This window comes from Rhinolophus ferrumequinum, chromosome 23, assembly GCF_004115265.2.
Source record: "Rhinolophus ferrumequinum isolate MPI-CBG mRhiFer1 chromosome 23, mRhiFer1_v1.p, whole genome shotgun sequence".
Classification (NCBI taxonomy): domain Eukaryota; kingdom Metazoa; phylum Chordata; class Mammalia; order Chiroptera; family Rhinolophidae; genus Rhinolophus; species Rhinolophus ferrumequinum.
This window is the reverse complement of record NC_046306.1, coordinates 8,773,158-8,796,146: the sequence shown is the minus strand read 5'-3', so window position 1 is coordinate 8,796,146 and position 22,989 is coordinate 8,773,158. Positions and strand designations below refer to the sequence as shown.

The 22,989-nt window shown below is 52.8% G+C and overlaps 1 protein-coding gene across 1 annotated transcript; it reads right to left on the bottom strand.

Moving 5' to 3' along the window:
• Positions 1 to 479: 479 nt before the first annotated feature.
• Positions 480 to 16,054, bottom strand: KCNG1 (potassium voltage-gated channel modifier subfamily G member 1). The gene is made up of 3 exons (XM_033094301.1): positions 15,812 to 16,054; positions 5,548 to 6,347; positions 480 to 1,436 (listed from the first exon to the last, which is right to left on the bottom strand). Exons 2-3 carry the CDS (start codon positions 6,319 to 6,321, stop codon positions 666 to 668), a joined length of 1,545 nt encoding a protein of 514 aa, XP_032950192.1. The 5' UTR covers positions 6,322 to 6,347; positions 15,812 to 16,054; the 3' UTR covers positions 480 to 665.
• Between the last annotated feature and the right edge of the window lie 6,935 nt (positions 16,055 to 22,989).

The following is a 22,989-nucleotide window of genomic DNA, read 5'->3' as shown; positions in this document are numbered from 1 at the left end:
GGATGCAGTATTTACTGGCCAAGGGTACCGCTTCCCTCCTTTTCCCTCCAAGCTCACTGGGGCTCTCCCAGGCCTTTTACTGCCGGCACCTACGCTGGCTGGTTCTGCTGGCAAACAGCTTCCTCCCTTAGGAGAGCCCCCGTGGAAGGCTTTTTCTCTCCTTTTCATCGGTTTTCTTTAGTTGCATACGATCCACATGAAAGACAGACATGTTGCTGCAGCTGTTTGTATTTGTTTTTCTCTAGGCAGACCCATAAAGCAAGTCTTTGCTGGCATGTTATGTACATGGTGGAAAGAACAAGCCATCTCCTTGTGGAGGGAAACAGGCTTGGGGGCTGGGGTGGGCCGGGGGTGGGGGGTGGGGGACTGTCCCGGCTGTGTGCTGGGCTCAGGATCAGCTCTGCTTCACTTCTGGCTGAGGAGGGGGCGGAGCGCTCTGCGGATGTTGTGGCCGTCCTGCCCGGGCAGTGGTTGGATGTTGTGGACGTCCTGCGCGGGCAGTGGCTGGAGCCAGTCCCATGCCAGGGCCGCCGTCGGAAGCAGCGCGTGCCTTTGAAGGCTTCTGCAGTGACAGCAAGAGCTTCAAGCCGCAGAGGGCAGACAGGGCTGGGGGGTGTCCTGGTGGCGGCGGCGGCGGTGGCGGGGGCGAGGTGTGTCCTCTGGCCTCAGTTCTTGTCTCTGGTGTCCGAGGAGGCACTTCCGAACAAGATGTCACTGTCCTGGGACATGCCACTCAGCTGCGACTTGGTTTTGATGAGGAACTGGGCCCTCCGGAACATCAGCCTCTCCTGCTCCTGCTTGAGCTCCAGGTAGGAACGGGAAAAGGTGTGGAAGATGGAGGTCACCGGAAAGGCCATGAGAAGGATGCCGCTGAGGATGCTGCTGAGCGCCACCACCTGGCCGGGCGTGCTCCTGGGGACCATGTCTCCATAGCCCACCGTTGTCATGGTGATGACGGCCCACCAGTAGCAGGCGGGAATGCTGGTGAACTCCGGGCTATCGGCCATCTCGTTCTCAATGACGTAGAGCAGGGGGGCAAAGAGGGCGATGGCCACGCACAGGAAGAGCAGCAGGAGCCCGAACTCGCGGGTGCAGCGGCGGGCTGTGAGCCCCAGCGTCTGCAGCCCCAGGGAGTGGCGGGCCAGGCGCATGACGTACAGGATGCGCAGGGCCCGCAGGACCCGCAGCACCAGCCCCACCTTGTCCAGGTAGCTGTTGCCCGTGCCTGGCTTGCGGCGGCTCGAGGCAGCGCCGTCCACCAGCAGGGTGATGTAATAGGGCAGGATGGCCACCAGGTCAATCAGGGTCAGCGGGCTCCGCAGGAAGCTGAACTTGCTGGGCGCCTGGATGAAGCGCAGGAGGAACTCGAGGGAGAACCAGCCCACGCACACCGACTCCACGATGAAGACGTTGTGGCACATCTGGGAGCACTGGCCCTGGGAGATAGGGGAGAGGTCAGGGCAGAGGTCAGGGCAAAGGTCAGCAGCCCCACCAGCAAGGAGCACCGCGCTCTGCCCGGGGCGGGGTGCTGGGTTTCCTGGGTGAAAAGTGGTCTGGGCACCACCAACCTGCCTGTCTGTGTCGTGTGGCCCTGGGGCCTCCTTCTAGTCCTGCTTACTCCCTGGTGACTGCGTCCAGACCTAGGGTACGAAGTGCCATCCTGATGCTGACCACCCCTCAGCTCTCTCTCTAGCCCAGGCCTCGCCCCTGAACTCCAGATCCTGGATGGGCTGCCTCCTTGGTGTCACCCTTGGCGGGAAGGGGGTGAGGGGTGGGTCTGACAGGCATCTCACACTCATCATGTCCTAAACCAGTCTCCTGAGTTCCTTTTCTTTTCTTTTTAAAATTATTTTTATTGAGATATAATTAACATGTAACATTAAGTTGATGGTATACACGTGCTGATTTGGTACATCTATAATTTGTAATATGATTACCACCGGAGAGCTAACACCTTTATCACAGCACATACTTATTATTTCTTTTTTGTGGTGGGAACATTTAAGATTTAGTTGCCTTGCACTCCTGATTTCACCCGCCCACCTCTGGTCCCCTTCTTAGTGAGCAGCGGTCCCGCTGCTCTTTTTCGGTTTTGCTCACATAATCCTCAGGGCATTTCACTGGCTCTTTATTTAAAATGATTCCAGAATCAAACGACTTCTCACTATGTCCACAGCTCCCACCCTGGTCCAGCCCTATCCTCTCTCGCCTGGATAGTTGTGGGCACGCCGCCCTGGATTTCCTCCCCTCTATGATCCATTTTGCACACACAGCTAGAGGGACCCTGAGAACATGAGTCAGATCCTGTCCCTCCTTGCTTAGCACCTTCTATGGCTCAGCAAGGTAGCGCCTGTCCCCCACCTCTGGGACACATGTGGCCTGCCACCACTTCTCCTGCTTCCTTGCCTCCAGCCTACCTCACTCACCCGCCCCCGCCTCACGGGCCTCCTCACTGCCCCTCCAACACCCCAGGCTCACCTCCCCAGCCTGGCCTTGACTTTCTGTTCCCCCTGCAGTGTTCCTTTTCCCCCAGACACCCACATTGCTTTGTCTTCCTTCCTCTAGCTCTTTGTTTCAATATCACCTGGCCAGGGAGGTTTTTGTGACCCACCTGTTTAAAAAGTCACCCCTTCCTTTGTCCTGTACCCCAATTTCCCTTGTTCTGCTCTATTTGTCCATAATGCTCATCACCTTTTAATATGCTCTATAAGTTACTTATTGATTATGTTTATTGTCTGTCTCTGTTCCCTGCCCCAGCAGACCGTAGCCTCACAGGATGGGGCAGTTTGTCCACTGCTGGGACCCCAGCGCTACAAAGACCCGGCACGCAGCAATTCATATTTATTACCAGGATGGATGGAAAAGCACTGGACTTGCATTTAGACAGGGGTGCCAACTCAAGGCCAGATGGGCAAAGGAAACGGGCCACGTGGGCAAAGGAAGGCCAGGTGGGGTGGAGTCCTGCTGGAGAGAGTGGCCGTCCTGCTCAGCATCCCCTGATTGCTATCCTGGAGTCACTAATTCAGGCTTGAGAGTGCTTCATTGAGGTTTTCAAGAGAAGCAGCAAATCTGCAGTTTTACATGCAATCTCCTGGGTTTTAAATGTCGTAATAATTCAGTACAAAGAAAACACTCTGTGGGCCTCTCGAACACATCCGTGTGCTGCATTTGGCATGTAGGCTGCCAGCTTGTCTCTCTGGAATGTATCTGGATGGTAGACCATCTCCACCGGTTTTGGACCTCGAGCTCAAAGGGGGCTTTGGCAGCGAGGGAAGGTACAGATGGTTCCAGTCTGGGGCATCTTGCTGGTTGCAAGGCACAGCTGTTCTATGAGTCCTACTCTGATAGCTCTCTCTCTAGAAATAGGATGGAGGCTGGAGAGATGAAATAATAGATTGTCGGGCTCTGAGGTCTCAAACTTCTGGAACGGCCTTCCTGGAGTGCGCCCCCTCCAAGCATCCCTAGCATAATTGGTAGGCGCCTCACAGACTTTCCTCGGCTTGCGTCTCACGGGGTTGCCACTGTCCCCCCTCCACTGGACCTGACGCTCCTTGAGGCTGGAAGACTCATCCTGGTCACCCTGCCTCCTTCGTGGTGCCTGAATACAGTAGGCACTGAAATGTGTGCTCAAGGAAGAAGTGAAACAGTGAACCCCACTGGTCCCCAAACTGAAGTCAAAGAACAGTATTTTCACTGAATCATGAAAAGGTCAGGTATTACTAAATTTTTTAAAAAGCAAGTATCAGAAGTTGAATAAAGCAGCGGCTTTATTAGTAATTTCCTGATGAAATCAGGATCGCATATGTTGAAGCTAAAATGAAATCTATACTAAGTATCTGTACTAAGTACAGGGACTTCCAGCCAGGTCTTAGATGAGTATTTTCTCTCTCTCTCCTTTTTTTTTTTTTTTTTTTTTTTTGGCAGGTGATCATAATCCTTACAGTTGGCACTTCCTGCATACTCATGCACTGGGCATTTTTCCAATCACTTCACGTGGACTCACTCGTTGAATCCTCACAACACTGTGGGGTGGGCCTGTTTATAGCCCCTTTGGACAGGTGAAGAGACACAGAGAGGTTAAGTAAGTTGCCTAGAGATACACAGCCCGAGTGGACAAAATAAGATTCAAATTCAGGCCGTCTGGCTCTAGCCCTGCTCGCTTCATCACTACCCCTTATGCTTATCAAAAGTTAATTTTATTGGTTGAGTTCTTACTACTCATTTTTAAAATTCGATATATAAAAAACTGCTAGAAACCGTCTGTGCGTTATAAATACAATAGTATTGCTACTTCCTCCGTAATATATGCATGTGGAAAACCCCTCACGTGGTGAGTAGCTCTAACGTTCAATCAGAGAGAGTATGTAAATCATTAACACACACAGGGTACACAGCCAGTGCTCAATAAGTGCTGGCTGGCATCATATTCATGTTCAGTTCACACCGCCATACCTACTTCTCCAATGCCTATACAATTTGTACCTGTCTGAACCTTTTGGTCTGTCTTGAAACTTGCTTCCAGAACCCCCATGTGTGGGGAAGGGGTCCTGACTCCAGGGGTCTCACACAGAAGGAGGCTGAACCAGGGACCAAACGTCCCGTGGACTCAGCTCCCACTGAGAGATGCCACGTGGGATGGCAGGCCAGGGAGCCCAACCATATAGATTTTTTAAGAGAAGCTGGGAGTTTGAGTTTCTAAATGAAAAACACCTCATTTTTAAATGTAGACAGCCAAAATTTTGGGAAGCACAGTGGACAAATCACACACTTCTGTGGGGCTCTATTAGGTCCCAGGCTGCCATGTGGGACTCACCCTTCCACATTTAAGAACACAGAATTTGCACTCAGTCAGACCTGGGTCCGGGCAAACTGCTTTGCCTGTGAGAACACCTTCCATACAGGGTTGCTGATAGATTCATGGAGAAGAAAGGACGCAGGAGCCCAGCCCCTGGCTCCATTAACTGCCTGAGTGGTAGCCCTGAGAATTGAGCACCTACCCTGTGTCAGGCCCTCGAGGATTCTCTTATTTAACACGAAGACGCGTGCACACATACCTATCAATACAAATTATATTCCAGGCCCAGAAAATGTTTCTGGGAGTATTTTTATACAAAGGAATTAGGAAGGTTGAGAAAGGACTTAAGTCAGTGATGCAGATTTTGATGATGTCTGTCATGTGCTTAGCTCAGGGCCAGGTATATCATAAGTCAAATCATCCATTTCTCATTCATTCAACAGAGGGTGGTGGGGTGCCTTGCCGTGCAGCACATGGTTCTAGACACTGGGGGCACAGTGGAGACCAGGCCCGGCATGGAGCTCACTTTGAGTGTGGAGGTGGACGACAACATGTAATCATGATTATCAGGAGGGACTGGGGAAGCTACTGAGCCAGCGCAGTCAGGGAAGGCCTCCTGGAGGAGGTGACAATATACATAATGAAGGAGGTGGACTTCTGGGAGGAGGTGGCCTAGCAGACTGCTTTGTCTCCTGCCCTCAGAGGCCTTCCCTCAGTGCAGCAAGCCTCCGGGCACAGCTGTGGGCTCTTACCTGCTCCTCCTCCTCCCTCAGGCTGGGCAAGGTGCTGATGGAGAGATTGACAGCGGTGACAGTGACAAAGAGCACCGAGAGGCAGGCGAACACCTTGCCGGGCAGCCCCGAGTGCGGCCTCTCCACCATGTCGCGCAGCCTCCGCATGCAGCGGCTCAGGCGGCCCTCCCCCTCGGCTGGGCCCTCGCTGTCGTGATCCTCACTGTCCAGCGCCTCCTCCTCGTCCTCCCGTTCCACCATCTCAGCGAACTCCTCCATCTTCTGCAGGTAGCGGCGCTTGCAGCAGCCATCCAGGTGGTCCTCGGCGATGCCCCAGTACAGCAGCTCCTCCTGGAAGGACAGGGCACACATCTCACGCAGCAGCCGCAGCTTGCCCGCCCGCAGGAAGGTCAGGATGATGCCGAAGGCCCCGGGGTTGCGGTCGAAGAAGAACTCGTTGCAGGTGACGTCGTAGTCATCGCACACGTTGAGGATGTCGTCGAAGTTGGTGCAGGCCTTGAGCTGGCCCAGCCGCGTCAGCGGGAACTCCTCCAGCGTGGTCCAGGGCAGCGAGTACTTGATGCCGCCCACGTTGATGATGATCTGTCTCCGGCGGTCCTCCGGCGGGCCGCCCTGGCGGGGCTCGTCCTGGGGTCGCAGCCGCTGCGCCCGGCGGTAGAAGACGCCCTTGAGTGACTGGCTCTGCGGGAGGAAGGCCGGGTGGAAGGAGGCGTCCGAGGTGCAGCTCAGGGCGCTGTAGTCGTAATCAGAATTGTCTCCCGGTAAGAGGGTCATTTTGGGCCTTCACATCCCTCTCGGGCCTGGGTGGGGGGGAAGAGAGGAAAGTGGCTCCGAGTCTCAGCTGACAATGCTGATTCTGCAGATACTTGCTGTTAGGGACTGAACTGTGTCCCCCAAATTCAGAGGAGGAGGCTCTAACCCGGATGGGACCCTGCAGGAGGTGGGGCCCGAGGGAGGCGATTAGGTTTAGATGAGGTCAGGAGAGTGGGTGCCCCGATGGGATTAGTGCTCTTAAAGCTCCAGCGACCTCTCCCTCTCTGCCCTGCCAGGGCATAGTGAGAAGGTGGGCAACCACAAGCCAGGAAGAGCATCCTCACCAGAGCCGGACCCCGCGGGCACCCTGGTCTCCAACTTCCAACCTCCAGAACTGTGAGCCACGAATGTCTGTTGTTTGCGTCCCCTACTCTAGGTATTCTGTTATGGCGGCCCGAGCAGACAAAGGCATTCCCTTATGAGTGAAACGAGCAACACTCTCACCTCCCAAAAGTCACAATTCTTCCTCGTGTACGCCATAAATGTGTGCCGGGCACTGCTTCAATCCCTGCCGAGCCACAGTCAAAGACAGACTCAGACGTGGTCCACGACCCCCAGAGCTGACGTCCTAGCAGATTGTCACGCAATATCTGTACTATTCATGAACACTTTATTGTACATTAGTCTCAATTGTTTGTATTTATTTAGCTCGGAAAGGTAGCCTAGTGTAGTGGTTCTCAACTAAGGCCGGTTTTGTCCCCCAGGGGACATGTGGCAATGTCTGGAGGCATTTTTGATTGTCATGTCTGGTGGATGCTGCTGGCATCTAGTAAATAGGGGCCAAGCATGCTGCTAACTGTCCTATAATGCACAGGTCAGAGAATGAGCCAGACCTCAACGTCCACAGTACCGAGGAGGAGGAGCTCTGGTGTCATGGTTACAAGCATAGACTTTGGAGCCTCATGGCCCAGGCAAGTAACGCAATTTTGATGTGTTTCAATTTCCTCATCTGTGAAATCGTCTAATGACCTACTTCATAGAATTATCAAGACGATTCAATGAATTATGTACATAAGAGCACTTGACAGTGCGTGGCATATAGTACGTACTCAATAATCGTTGTCTATTACTACTATTCATATTTGTCTTAAAGGGACATCTTGTATTGCTCCCATAAATGGAAAACCTGTATCATTTGCCATAAATAAGAGGCAATGTCCAAAGAAATGCACAATTACGACAATAGTGCCATGTTTGCTCACGTATCAGCAAACATCCTCTTGAGAATACAAAGGTGAACTGGACAGGCACACTTGCTCCTCCAGGAAGCCTGCCCTGGCTCTTCCAGCTAAATCGAGCTCCCTCCATTCCCCCCGTCCTGGTGCTTTTATCTTTACCGCACTTACCACCCAGATTTAGAGTTATCTGTGTGCAAGCCTGGCTCCTTTATTAGGCTGCTTGCTCCCTGGGGGAAGAGCTGTACTTCACTCACCTCTCAATCACCGTGCCCAGCAGTATCAGAGTGCAAAGAAGTGCTCGTCAAAAATGAGTACATTTCCTGCTAGTGAGGCCAGAGTGACGAGGGCACTTCTGAGAAACTCAGGTCGAAATGTCAGCTTCCATAGACTTCTTCCTTCTCAACCCTCAAAGCCAAGGGTTTGTGCTACTAGATTGAGATTGCTTATTCATTCATAGCTCATGGGCTGAATTTGGTTCACAAATATTGTGCCTGGCTTGGAGAAGATTTCGAAAAATTTCATGTAAAAATCCATATTCTTGGTTTCGCTTGAAAAGCCAAACTACCTGACAACATTTGGCCCAAATTCCAGCTGAGAAATAACTGTCCTCTTTAGGCAGGGCATGCATGCTGCCAACTACCACTGTCCCCACCCCGTCCTGTTGTCCTGTTGTCTTCCTAATGCCCACTCTACTTCACTCATGTATGTTTCCTTCCTGGCTCCTGTAGGCATTTGAGTTTGAGACCCCTAGATTATAGCAACAGAGCTCTCCAGAATCAAGCCAATCCATAAAAAAAGTAGTAAGAGTCTAATACTTTGTTTCCCCATTCCTTCCCCCGACCCAATCCCCCATGGAAGCAAGTGAGACCAGTAAATTCTATCAATTCCACACGGATACCCATTTCTAATACCTGAGTGTCAATCTGTGCCCTGGACACGTTCAGGGAAAACACACACACACATACACACACACACACACACAGACACACAACCGGTATGGATGAGAAACAATGTTTAATAGGACCGAGGGAGTTTCCACATTGAAAAAGGTATCTTTCCTAACGTGAATTCTACAAAAACAAATCATCACTCCACTCACTTATCTTTGGGGAGAGCTAGTTTCACAGGTTGGGTTTTGGAAAACTAGGGTACAACTGTGTTTGAAATAAAAATGATTTGATTTTAGAGCGTTGAGAATGTTTTTAAGCTTATCTAAAATTGGAACCCATCTCCTCAGGCAAAGCCTCCCAGAATGCCCCGGAGGACGAGAAGAGTCCCTTTCAGGCACTTCACATCAGTGATATCGCTTTGTAGCTCTGCTGTATCTTTGGTGGCTGTGTCTTTGCCGCCAAAGATAAGAGGAAACATGACATTCTGTTTGGCGAGAATGGTGATGGAAGTAAAGGACCACTCCTCTCTTCCTGCGAGCCCCAGAGAGCTCTTGTGAAACCCCCACAGCTGTAATACTCTCTGCGCTTGAGGAGTTTCTTCTTTCAACCCTCCCCGCTTGCCCTCCAGCAGAAAGCTCCCCCAATCAGCAGTTCCCTCTTTCTCTCTCTCACGACTTGTGTCAGTTGTGAGTTAAAGCGTCAGTATCCCGTGTGGACAGTTATCCTGTCTCAGCAGACGGTTTAGTATAGAGACGAGGGAAGAAGTGTGCGTCGTTCAGGCCACTTGTACGTGGAGGGCCAGAGTCCCAGGAAGGGTCAAACACTGGAACCTGCTAAAGGAGGAAGGGCACACTTCTTGTACCCAGTCTGATGGGTGTGTGTGTGTGGGGGGATGGCCCCACATGCCAGACTCTAGCGTCTCGAGTGAAGGTCATAGATTAAACAGGAATCAGAGTCCTGCTTCTGGAAAATTATGCTACTTTTCACCCAGCCTGATACTTTCACCCAAAAATCTGGTCCTTGAAAAGTTTTCTACAGTGTTAGGTCACTTCTAGAGCATAACACATTATAGTGAGTTTGCCTCTGAGGGTCTAGGAAGCCCACTTGGGGACAACTTGCTGATCACCCCAAGCTGGGGAAGCAGAAGAGCCTAATGGCTCTGAAATCAGGAGACCCAGGGTCAAGGCCAGTCACTGTGACTTTGGGCAAGTCATGTTCTACCTCTGAGACTCAGTTTCCTCATCTGAAGAATGAGAATATTAATAGCTTGTGTCTCCTTAAGTTGTGGTGAGGACTAAAGCAGATGACAGGGGTGACATGCTTACCCCAATGCCTGACACACAATGGACACCCGCTGTATTATTATTATTATTATTATTAGCTAAAAGAGGTGGTCTGTCATCCCCGCCCTCTACCAGCCAAGGGTTACTCCTTTTTTGATCTGATCTAGAGGGACTTGAACCCAGGATTGTCTGGCCCCAGAGCCCACCGTTGGAGGGAATGTGGTCGGATGCAGCCTCTGGGAAAGCCACCGGGGTGCTGAGGGAAATGAAGGGGCTGCTGTCCCGTGACCCAAGAATCTCACTCCTGGGTAGATTTCCCAGACCTGGGTCCACAGTGGGTCTTGGCAGATATTGTCAGTAATAAATTATTTGCTCTCAAATCCTTGACTCAGGATCTGCTTCTGGGGAATCCGATCTCAGAGAGGAACAAGGTACAAGAGTACGTGTCCCGTATTGTGGGTGGTGCTAGGACGTCCCCTAGCGTCCATTCCAGGGTGAGATGGGGAGTGGGACAAGGGAATCATGGTCGCTGCAGAGGGTGGGCTCCTGTAACCGGCACAGGAATTAGAAGCAATGGGCTAGATGTAGGTTTAGGAACACATTTACATCTTAAAAACGTGGTGCCGAGTGGAAAAAGAAACAGAAGTTTATAGCATTATGCTATTTATATAATTGAACACACACACAACATTACATATTTTACAAAGACTCACACACTCAAGGGTCTTTACCAACCACAGGGAGGGGAGGGAAAGGGGAACAAGCATGGGGACCAAGGGGACAATGAATGATATGGCCCAGCACAGGCCAGTGATGAAGAGTGCCATGAAGGAAAGAGTGTGGCTAACACAACTCTGGGATTTAATCCAAGAAAAGAAAAGTGAAGAACAACCAAGCTACCGGGTTCCGAATCGCCCTGGGATCAGTGGAGACACAGATTCCTGGGCCCCTCCTTAGACCTTCTCAACCAGAATGCCTGAGGGGGAGGCCCAGGAATGGGCATTTTGGAGGCTCCCTTAGAGGGGGCGGCGGGGAGGGAGAGAGAGAGAGAGAGAGGTGGGTGCCACGAATGCCTGGACACCCCACAGGGGCGGGGGGTGCAAGAGCTGCTCTGGGCTTTGGCTGGGAGTCCCTTGCCCACCTTCTCAATGTCCTTGGGGTTCTGGAAGGCTCTGTGGCTCCCGCGTTCTGGGAGCTTCACTGGAGAAGTGGAAACCCTCTGGTTTGAGAGAAAAACCTGCCTTGATCAAGTCCCCCTTCGTGAGCCCGCAGGTCCACCCGACACTCCTCCTTTTGGGAGAAAGGTGATGGTTGTAGGCAATGACCGAGGGCTGAGTACACATTTCCACTGACAAATGCTCCTTTAACCCGTAAGGAGTTCTGAGTGGCAGCCCCACTACGTGGTCAGGCCAGGCCACTCCGTGGTCAGGGTCTGACGGAGGGTGGGGGGGGCGGAGCCTTGCGGGAGTAGCGGGGGGACGGGAGGGGACTGTGCTCTTCCACCCTAAGCCCATCCCTGAGGACGAAGCTCTCTGTCCCTCTTCTGAGCGGAAGGGGGGAATGCAGAGAGAGAGAGCTAAACACTCACTGTGCTATAACAAGCGCGGTCTCCCTTAATCGCACGTAGTGCCAGGTGGTGTGTAAAAGCCTTAATTGCATGACCCGCGTCCTTCCCTAAGAGGCAGGCATTACCAGCAACTCCCCTATTTTACAGATGAGGAAATGGAGGCTTTGAGAAGTGAAAAGTCAGGACCCTGGTGATAAGGGATGAAGCCAGAATCAACCAAACCTCTCTGACTGCATTTGCCTGCCTGCCTCCCTGGATCACCACCGGCTCCTGGTGGGGGTGGGATATGTCTCCACCGTATGCAGCGAGCCAGGGACTGGGTCTCTCGTCTCTGTTTTCTATGGACAAGCTTTTGGAAGGTCTTTGGGGATGAGGAGAAGCAGGAAATTGCCCACAGCCGGGACAAGCATCTTTAGTAAATCCTGTTGTGCATTTGCACAAGAGCAGAGTACGAGTTAGAAATTCACAAAACCCCTGGTTTTGTCAAATTCTGAGCTGCCATTTTGGCTTCTGGGCAGAAGAGCTCTCCTATGGTGGAGACAGGCACTGGCCAAGGGTGGGGGGCTGGGGGGCGCCTCTAGGCCAGGCTGCCTGGCTCACCATTTACTAGCTGTGCATCCTTAAGTAAGTGATTTCACCTCTCTGGGCCTGAGCGTCCTCAGCTGTAAACTGGGGTAGTCATCGCACCCACCTTGTAAGTGCATGGAGCTGTGTCCAACACATCATAAGGGCTGCGTTTGCTAGAAATGGCTGTGGTGCAGCAAACTTACCCCTCATCCCTCTCCTCATATTTCCTTTCTTAGAGGAAGAATGGAAAACAAAAGACACCTTCCAAAGGTGGAGCTTCAGTGATGGCTCTCCCTCTCACCTGGTGCTGAAGTCAAGTCACTTACTCGGCTGGGCCTCAGTTTCCCCATCCTAACATAACTGATTAGAGATGTCCCTGTGGGAGGCAGAATAATGGTCCCTCAAAGATGTTCATGTCTTAATTCCTGGAACCTGAGGATATGTTACCTGACGTGGCAAGAGAGATTTTGCTGGTGTGATTAAACGAAGGATCTTGAGATGGGGAGAAGATCCAGACGGTCCTCGATTACCTGGTGGTCCCAGTGTAATCACAGGAGGGTCAGTGATGTGGGGCCAGAAGCCTCTAGACGCTGGAAAAGGCAAAGAAATGGATTCTACCCCAGAAGGAGCACAGCCTTGCCGACCCCTTGATTTTAGCCCAGTGATACCTGTTTTGGACTTCTGATCTCCAAAAACTAGAAGGTAATAAATTTGGATTGCTTTAAGCCACAGATTGGTGGGAATATGTGGCAGTAGGAAAGTAACACAGCCTCCAAGGCAACTCTCTAAAAGAAAGGATTTCTTCTTGGGCTCCTGGGTCTGACTGCAGGTGGGGTGCAGAGCTTTGGTTCCTCCTCACACCACGCCTCTCAACCTGTGTCATTGCCTAATTCTGAGCGGGTGTGGAGGGGACCCCATCCATGATGTTCTTCCCCTGCCAGCGTGGCTTCCTTGGTCAGGGTTAGGGCTCCAGGCTGGGCTAAGAGGCTGGTCATGCTGCATTAATCCCCAATTAAAACACTAATCAAAATGAATCCAGCCATCAGCCTGCCCAGGTCCTGCCGTGCTGGGTCTCTGAGAGATGCTGCACCCACGTGGAGAATCTGTCTCTCTTAGCTACCTGCCATCCTTCCTCATCATGATTCAACTCTGCTGGACCTCAGTCCTGCTTCCTTTGAGCTGGGGCCCCAGTTCCTGGGGGAAAGGGGACATTTTCTGGGCGCTGGGCTCTTCCCTCCATCTCCCTGAGAAAATGTGCCAGAATCCCCCCCCCCCCCCATATAAAAGACAGAGGCAGCCTCGGGAGCCTCCCTACTGAGCTGCTGCAAAATAATACAAATGCACATTTGCCTTCTCCCAGGAGGTGTTTTGAGCCAGAAGGTCCTTTTCTATTTGCTTCCTTGCAGGGTGAAATTTGGAAACCAGGCTTAGGGGAGTAGTGGGGACCTTGAGACAGCAGGACGGGGACACCTGTTTAAACAACCCCTCAGCTCTTTTCCCCTAGGAAGTGTTAAGGCTGCATACACGCAGTCTCTGGGGTAAGCGCTGTGGGGAGGTGAGGAAGGAGAGCATGGTTGTGCCTGCTGGCCAGCCTGCCTGAGGACAGGCAGGGGTGAGGCAAACTCACCACAGAGCAGGAGAAAATCGGAGGCACAATTATGATCTTATCTGTGGCACATTCACTTTACGTTCTGATTTTGTTAATCAAATACAGTTTGCTATATGACAAAAATGGCCAACAGTGACTGAGTGCCTGCAGCTAGGCTTTCTTGCCTTTCCCTTTTGGTTAATTCTACTTAGAGTGGCTTTTCCAGCCACCATTTTCCGCTCAGGGGCTCCATTTCTGGGTTTAATGAGTCAATCAAGAATGGATTCCCAGACTCCTATATCTTTCGCAACTGGAAATGTTGACTCTTTATCACATATAAGGAAAGGGGATGTGGAGACACATCCAGTCAAGACAAGACACCCTTTAGGGATCCAGGGTCTAATTCCTTAGTCTCCGCTGGAGTCTCTTAGCCTTGCGTCTAGGACACATCTCTCTGCTCTTCCGTTTCCTGGGGCATCTCCCTCACCTCTTGCCAGAGCCCAGCTGTGTGTATGGTGCAGAGAATTCCAGGTGGTGGTGGGACCGGAGCCTGGCTCCCAGATCTGCCCCAGTCACGTTTCAGGGAGCCCCTAGCCGGGGTTCAAAAGCCTCAGGACAGAAATGAAGGCTGTCTGATTTTCAGCACATTCACGGTTCCCCGTGAGCTTGAAGAGTGTCCCATGACAGACCTGCTTGCCTTGGAGTGGGCTGCTTTAGGGAATGACTGCTGAGGGCAACCTTCAGCTGCCAGCCTCACCCATCTTTCAAAGACACTTCCCTCCCACCCCACTCAGCAGGTGCCTCTGCAGAGCTCAGAGACAGAGGACACACAGGTCAATGTCAGGTCCGGCAGAGCCCGACAAGTCCAGTTGAGAAGGATGGCGTACTCTGGCCATGCGCCCCCTCCCTTGGCCCCAGCACAGGGGCTGGTCTCCAGCAGTGCCAAACTTTCCTTGGAAATATGCTCCAGTGAGGCTTGCCATAGTGACTCTCCCTGCAGTCATGTGTGTGGGTACCAAAAACACCCTGGTGACAAACCTCTGCTTAGATTCAGAGGCAAAGCCTCCCTCGAGGCCCCCTCCACACACAATGAATCAGACCAACTCCTGCTCCTTCCTCTCACCTCCCCCTGCACTTATCTCAAGGTGTCAGTGAAAGGGGGGTCTCTGCATCTGTCTCATCAACCTGGATGACTGTGGTGCTTGGCACCCTTAAAAGGCTTGAGAATAATAGCAAGTGCTTAAGAAAATGACTGCTGAATGGATCACTAACTCATAGACCCTATGGGTGGGAGCCTGCCTTCCCCCTTCCCACCTCCTCTGAGGAGCTTTCTAAAGACCCTTTCTTCCTATGTAAGAACCTGTTCCAGACTCCCTTCTCCCTTTGAGAATGAATGCATTAAATGACCAAGGAAAGGCCATTCTATACCTGTGCAGTGACTTCTGCCTACACACAGAGGGGCTGTTGGAGTCGGCCACGGGGCAGGCCGGGCAGGCTGCGGCCTCCTTAAGGGAGCAGCTGGGTCGTCATCTCAACTTCTCTCTAAACTGCCAGGGGGCTTCCACCCAGTCCTGCCCCCACTCCACCCCTCTCCTTCCCTGTTCTCTCCCCAGCAGGGGCCTCAGTAACTGTTAAATGAATGGAATAATGAACATTTGGCATGGTGCGCTGCATGTAGTAGGTGCTCAACCAATCTTTGTTCATTATATGAATGAATGAACTCTCTTTTCCTTCCTCACCCCCAAACTCCGATCCATCCAGGCTGAGCCCCGCCTGGGTATGGGGCCCCTGAAGCTGACGTGGGAACCACTACTTTCCTTAGCAGATGCTGGAGGCTGCGGTGATCAGAGCTGTCTGGGAATGCCTAGCGTCTAGCACACAGTAGGTGCTCAATAAGAGGCTTCTTGAGTTAGCGAATGACTCAATAAAGCCCACTGGTGGGAGGCTCCATTCCGAGCCTAAGCATAGAGTGAATGAGCAAGTGCCAGACGCCCCCCTTCCACCTCCCTTCAACACTCCCTCCTACCGGGATCCTGTGAGGTGGAGAGAAACCTCCACCACCTCCAGGAAGCACCCCCAGCGCCCCCGCCCAGTCACCGTGGCTGAGAACGTCCCCCACTTCGCACCCGGGATCCCTCGACAAGAACACAAGCTGGACCTGCACCGCGCCCGTGGCGAGCGCGCTCCACGCCACCGCCCGCAGCTGCACTCGTGTCCTCTGTCGCCCCAGCCTCCCCACTCGGCGGGTTTGGGGGTCCCCGCAGGGGAGCCCGGGGCCACGTCCACGTGCAGCTGCCCCCGTGCCCAAGTTAGCGGGTGCGGGGGCCTGTCAGTGGTTCCGCGGTGCCCGGCAAGGCTGCGGAGCGCAAAGTTCCCACCTCAAGTTGCCGTCTCGGCGTCCCCGCCTTGGAGTTGACCGGGCCTCGGCTTGCGTCCCCCCGGCTGCCGGCGGGTCCCGGACGAGGACGCGGGGAGGCTGGTGACCGCCCGGGGCTCCGGCGCCGTCTCCCGGAGCCGCGAGCAAACTTCGGCCCCTTGGCCGGCCTCAGCTCCCTCACTCGGACCCACGGCTCCCCGCCTCTGCCTTGCGGTCCTCGCGGGGCTCCTAGTGCGCCCGGAGCGCCGCGCGGCAGCCGCGGGAGGGAGGGATCGGGGAAGGGGCGGGGCGGAGGGCGGAGACTGAGCGCGGGGCGGGAAGAGGGGGCGGCGCGGGGAGCGGGGAGCGGGGAGGCGGCGGGGAGCGCTGCTCCCGCCTCGCCCCGCAGCCTGGGCAGTGACACCAGACGCCGGCACCCGGCGTCCCGGCGGCCCCGCTCGCCGCCGCGTACCTCGGATTGACAGCGCTCCGCGCGGCCCCTCCCGGAGCTGGGCCCCCGGCTGCACGCGCGCAGCGCCCCCTACCGCCACCTGCTTCTCTACGCGCCCCGCGCGCGGCTGTCCCTCCGCCCGCCCGCGCTCGTGGCTCCGGCGCTCCGCTGCAGGAGGACTGCTCGCGCTGCGCCCCGCGCCAACCCTCTGGGGTCGCGCGCCATGTCACGTGCTTTCCCCGGCGGTTCAAGTGCGCCTCTGGCTCTAGACCTCTGGCATCACTGTCCCAGGGTCTACATGGGACACGTAAAGTCCCCATGCTCCGCTGCTCCGGGGCCGCCAGCTCCACGCGCTTCAACATTCTGTGGGCCACACGCGCTCTGTTTTGTGCCTTTCCTGGAGGTCCAAGTGCACCGTTGTCCTTCGCCCCTCATGCCACTGGGAGCCAGGACTGCAAGACGCCTTGCAGCGCCCACTTCTTAGAGACAGCACGGGCCAGGTGCCTTTCCTTCCAGGTCCGCGTGGCCCGAGGGTTCTGGGGTCCCTGGGCATCCGGCTGGGAGCAACGCCTCAACTCAGAAGTCGCGCTTTTGTCGCCTCAGAGTTGGTAGGCGTCGCGTTTTTGCTGGGGGTTGAGTTGGACGGCTCTGCCCGACGGGACAGCAGAGCCATCTTCTTGGGGTCGCTCACCTCGCATCCTCCTTTCCTCTTTCTCCACTGTCAGAGAACCCAAAAAGGACATGGAGAAGTCCTCCGTGACCCCGCCTGCGGCCTTCTCCTTATCGGTGGGGAAGCAGGCTCCGGAGTTGTGGGTGTCCATTCTGGGACTTCATGTCGAGAAAGAGGATTAGAGCGTTCATTCATTCATTGGGCAAAGCGTGGCTCACTGGTGCGGTGGGGGCGACCACATCTGCCCCCAAGAACTCTTCTGTTGGGGGAGGGGCAGAGCCGGGAGCACCGCTGACACGCAGGATTGCAGTCTGCAAGAAGGACAGGAGGAAGCCAGAGCAGGGCGGGGATACAGAGTGAGGGGAGAGAGGCCACCTTGGATAGATCTATGAGGAGGTGACATTTACGCTGAGCCCGGGGAAGGGGGAAGGAGCCCATCGTTGGAAGATCTAGGAAGAGAGCTTTCCAGGAGGACGGACCAGCAAAGGTGATAACCTTGAAGCAGGAGAGAGGAAGGCATCTCTGAAGAGCAGCGGGGACACTGGAGAGGGTTCTGTGTGGGCTTTGGCGCTCAGGTGGTCCCCAGAGGACACTTTGAGAAACACAGCTCTATGTGGAGAATCAGACCCACTCCCATCTGCAAACTGGCGTTTCTCTCTGTTTTCTTTGCTCATTGTCTGTCTCCCTACTACACATCAAGCTCCACCAGGGCCAGGGCTACATGCTACCCCCCCAGCACCTTCTACACTACCAGGCACAGACAGACCAGACTTCTGAAATAATTGTTGGGGTAACGCTCGGGACAATCCCATGGGATTGATTCGATCATCTCAGAGAGAGGTAGGACTAGCTGGAGACCAGAGGATGGAGTCGTAGGGCAGGACTTCCCCACCTTGATTGTGCATCCAAGTCTTCCAGGTGGTCGGCCCCACCCCCGAGTTGCTGAGTCAGTGGTTTGGAAGGGGCCCCGGGGGTACTGATGCCGCTGGAATGGGAATCACACGTTGAGAACCACTGATGCTCAAGACTTGAAACCCAACCCAGCGGGGTCTGACTCCAAAGCCCACATGAGCTGCCAGATCCATTGGGGAATTCAAGCCTTTCTTCCAATTGTGTAGGGTCAGCTGGGCCTTACAAGCCCCTCTAGGGAGGGCTGTCCCCAGGGGCTGGGCCTATTAGAATTCTGTGCACCTGAGTCAAATGTTGGGGTGACCCGTGCACAGAAAACCCCAAAACACTTGAGTGGACACCATCAGTAAGGACAATTCCTCCCTCTACCCCTTCCCCCTTCCACCCCACATTCGCAGATTCATTTGCTGTGTCCAAGAGTTAAATTATTGCCTGATCTTATCCCTGACTTGGGCTAAACTATGTCCAATAAAATTCTCTTAAATCCTTTTAAGGAATTCCCTCTTTGCAGTTCCTCCCTCCCTTTAGAGCTTTCCAGATTTTCAGCTCTTCCTATCTTCAATTTCCTCCGGAGCAGCATTCCTTCCCAAGCTGTTGTGCGGACATGGATGTTGATGACGCCTGTGAAAGTTTTCGGACAAGATGGGAGTCATGGCTGCTGGCTGAGCACCTAGCAGGTGCTGGGTGATTTGTAGACATCAGAGGCATACCCTGGGCCAATAGAAGGGCTCTGGCTCACAGACCTGTTTTATTTGGCCCTGCTGGGTTGAATTAATTGCCAACCTTGAAAAATTGGGAGATTTCACATAAGATTTTTTTCTTTGGAAACACTGTGATCCCTGGCTGACATGTCTTATTAGAGCAGGGTGCCGATGCTGGGCTCTGGCCCCCCTTTGCCTATGGTTTGCCCCTCAGCCACCTCGTAGCATGTAAGTTACCACCGGGCCCCTGGAAGCATGAGTGGCTGACCTCTCATCTCGGTAAATTGTTTAGGGTCACACAGTAAATGGCAAAGCTGGATCTGAATCCAGGCCTGTCAGACCTAAAAGCCCAAGCTTGTCCCTGAAAAAACAAGCTGCTGTTAGTACTGGGGGCAGGAGAAGGATGTGGCGTCTCTGGCCCCGGGGAAATACCTTAAAAGGGAGTCACTGTCAGCGGTTTAAGGATATGCTTTCCTTCCCATTCATAACCAACTGTCAGTAAGTCATAAAGTTCTGGGTTGTTTTTCTATGGCATGAAGGGTTATCCAGAGCTGTCCAAACTTTTTTTATCCATCCTCTCCCATGAGATGAAAAGGCTTGGATTTGCAAGACAACTGGTTGGAGTCAGGAGGTGAGTCTGGAAAAGGGGTGGGGGTGGGGTTTTCTCCCTTAGCTCTCCTGGCAGGGGATTTAACTGTGTGTGGGTGTGGGGGGGAGGGTACAGCTTGTTGTAGGAAAGAGTGTTGCTCTGTGAGTGGGGTGGGGGTGAATGGAGTGGGGGCAATTCGCCTGCCACCTCTCCTGCAGTCACTCTGCTCCAGGTTGTCCACCTCCTTTTTATGCCTCAGACAACGCAAGCAACCTCTGTCCTGCGTGGAGTGACCTTCCTGTACATTCTACATAACCAGTCCCTTCAGGCCTCTGTCAGTTGTTACCTCTGGACTGGTCTGGGCAGGGAACAGGGTGCAGTGGGGGAGGCTGAGGCCTGCAAGGGCACAACTTTATCTAAGTCTTTATTTTAAAAGGTGATGTTTTTTGTCAAATAAGACATACTAATTATGTTGTATTTGTATGCATACGTTATTGTTAAAATAAATGTTTTAAAAAGATATATAACATTTCTAAGAATCTAAAAAAAAAAAGGTGATGTTTTGCTCATCATGGATTTGTTTTGTATTAGTTTTGATTTAAACAACAACAACATTGTATCAGAATGTTGTTTATCTTGATTACTGAACTTTTGGGTGCCTCTTTAAATTTTGCATCCCAGGGGAATACCCCACCTGCCTCACCCCAGCTCTGCTCCTAGTCCAGGGTGCCCTGGATGGGGAGTCAGGAGACCTGAGTTCTGGTCCAGCCTGTGCCACTAGACTAGCTGTGTGACTGGACACGAGTCCCCTCGGTGCCCTGAGCCTCTCAGCTGCATCATTTATCCATTATACCTGACTCTCATTCTAGAAAGATCCAGGATACCCACTAAAGGTCTGATAGGTTGTGCACTGTGTCCATTGCCTGGGGACTTTGGGGCCTTGCTGACTTTGGTCATTGTGGGATATCACTGCCCTTTTCCCAGCACCCTATGCGAGCGAGCTGTTCCTCTGTGCAAATACCAAATCTGCACGGCTGCAGCATGAATGAGCAATGAAGTCCTTGTTCCTATTCCCTGCCCTGGGGGAAATGTTTCATTTGGGAACAGTGGTCCTGCACCCTGTCCTTTGACATCTTGCTTCTTGTTCTTCGGTTTCATTCACGGGATCATGGGACATGCTCACTAAGGACCGAGCAAGAACTCTGGAGACAAAAGACACATTTCTAGCACTAGAAGAGTTTACGTTCTAGCGAGGGAGATTGCACCTAAGCAGATGCGTGTGTTGCAAGAAGTCTGCTTGGGGCAGAGGACTTTCAGACAAGTTAAGGCCATATTGAGAGAACTGTGCACTGGCCTTCCTCCTGGGAAGACCCTGCATCCTCAGTGCTGACTCCAAGTGCCATTGGCCTAGAGCAGCGGAAGAGCACCTCCCTCCAGAGAGTGCTGCAGCGTTATGTTATGGATCCACGCTTGAACCAGCAAAGCTCTGAGTTAGAGCTTTCAGTTCCTTCTAAGTCCCCATCTCCCGCTACCCTTCCTCTGGATTGTGGTTCGCTCCTCAGGTTTTGCTAGTCCTGACACCCTCAAAGCCCACCTCCTTTCAGCTTTCCTCCATTGCTCGGGGGACTCACTCACTTTTGTCTCCAAAGCCTCTACCAACTAACAGGTGCTCTGTGTGGAGTTTAATTAAGCTCTGTCTAGAGTTCCTTGTTGTTTCAGCCTGGCCGGCAGGGAGAGGGCACTTGCATGGCACTCAGTAACAGCTGGCAGGGCTTTGCCCCTGAACTCAGAGGGTGCAAACAGATGTATCTTGCTTGGACTGCCATGTTTTTAAAAATAATGAATAAAGTGCCAATACTTGAAAATCAGGAGATTCCACATAAAATTTCGGAATTCTGACGTCCCTTGAACACTTAGACGATGGGCCAACCCTGAAGCTACATTCCTCACCTGGCAGAAATTGACTAGAGATGGCAGCAACTTTTTCTTTTAGATGGGGCATGGGTTCTCCAGTTTGCCACAGTCCCCACTACTCTTTAATGTCTAACACGGGCCTCCCTTGACTCGTCTATTTTACCTTCCGGGCCCCTATAGGCTTTTGAGAGCTTAACGCCTTCTTTGAACTTTTTTCTTTAAGGGGAGAGACAGGTCATTACAGAGCCATGTACTGGCGGATGCTTAGCAAGGCTCAGAGGGAGGCCGGGCGTCATTGCTGAAGACTGTTGGGTAGACAGACGGGGAGGAAAGACTCAGGAGGGTGGTTACTATGAATCCATGTGTGGATTCTTAGTATCAATGAACTCAGATGGGTGTTTGAACTTAGGGTTGCTTCACTTGTACAGATAGAGATAGATTTAATGTGACTATAAAACAGCTACGTTTATAAAAATGAAAGTAACTCATTGGGAGGATTTACTATGTGCCAGATGCTGTTCTCAGATGATTACATTTGATTCTCATAATACTCCTGCATGGTCAGTACAATTGTTTGCCCCGTTGTAGAGACCGAGGGAACTGAGACACTGGTAAGTAATTTGTTCAGGATTACACGGCCAGGAAACAAGAAGCTATGATTGCAACATAGACAGAATGACCCTGAACCTCGATTTTAGCAGGATCGGAGGCGCCGGCAGATGATGGCTTTTTAAATTGTTGTCTTTTCTGCACTGTCTCATTTCCTGGGATTGTAATCTGTCTCCCTCCTGCCAGGAGTGTAAGGTTTGAGGCTTTCTGTCCTTGGCGCGGGGTTGAAGTTAGGTCGCCCACAGGTTTGTTACTGTAGGCTGATCTGGAGACTCACAGGAGTATAAGGCTTTAGCAAGAGGAAGACAGGGTGGGGGTGGGGGAGCAAGAAAGCAGTGGGCCTGCCAGGCGGGACCAGGTGCCTTCAGACAGCACATGGATCCCAGCAGCACAGTGCTCCCCAGCCAGCCGCTGGGTATGAGCTCATTCCTCCAGTGTCCCCACGTCTGAGCTCAGCACCCCATTGCACCAGTCTGAGCATCCCTCTTGCTGCAGTGGAAGATTTTAGTACCCTTGTCGTTACTTTGCATTGCTTCTGGGCTGTGTTCCCTCTTATTTCATTTTCATCTGAAATCCTGAGCTCACCCTCCTCGCCAGCTGACGGGACCATTTATTTGCAAGGCTGCAGCCAGTCGGAGGGCTGCTGACAGCTAAGCGGAGTACTCTGGGTTTTTGCCACTTGGTTTTGTTCCTGCAGACAGGGATGGAAGACAGGAGAACATCTTCATTTTGTAGCAACAAAGCTGTCAGAGCCTCAGAGTCTCAGTTCTTATCCCCTTTGCCCCAGAGGGCTCTGCCTCTTGATCTTTTGTCCTTTTGGACTGAAAACCTTGAGAGAGCACATCTTGTGCATTGCAAGTGTTCTGTCAAATGCCCCTGGATTGCCGTAGTTGGAGCAGCTCTGAGAGATTGTGTTGTCAGACCTCTCTGTGTTCAGATAATGAAACAAACCCCAGAGAGGGCAAGAGACTTGTCAGGATTGCACAGCAAGTGAGTAGCAGAGCAAGACTGACAAGCTCCAGCCCCAGCCCTTTCACATTTTACCGGCCTGCCTCTTTAGAATCTCAGAGGGTCAAGCCTCAAGGGACCCTCTCCCTATGCACCAACCACCTGGAATTTTCTTCTGCAGCCTTCATGAGGCTGCTGTTTCACTCCCTTCTGTCTTGGCCCAGATGCTCCCTCTTCAGAGAGGCGGCCCCTCATGCCTCTGTCTAAAGCATCTCCCCTTCCACCACGTTCTCTCATATCCTCCACATTCTTGTTCTCAGAGCGCTGATCAGTATCTGAAATGATCTATCAGAGTTTAATTTATATTTTTATTGTCTCTCCCACCAGAATGCAAGTTCCACGGGGGCAG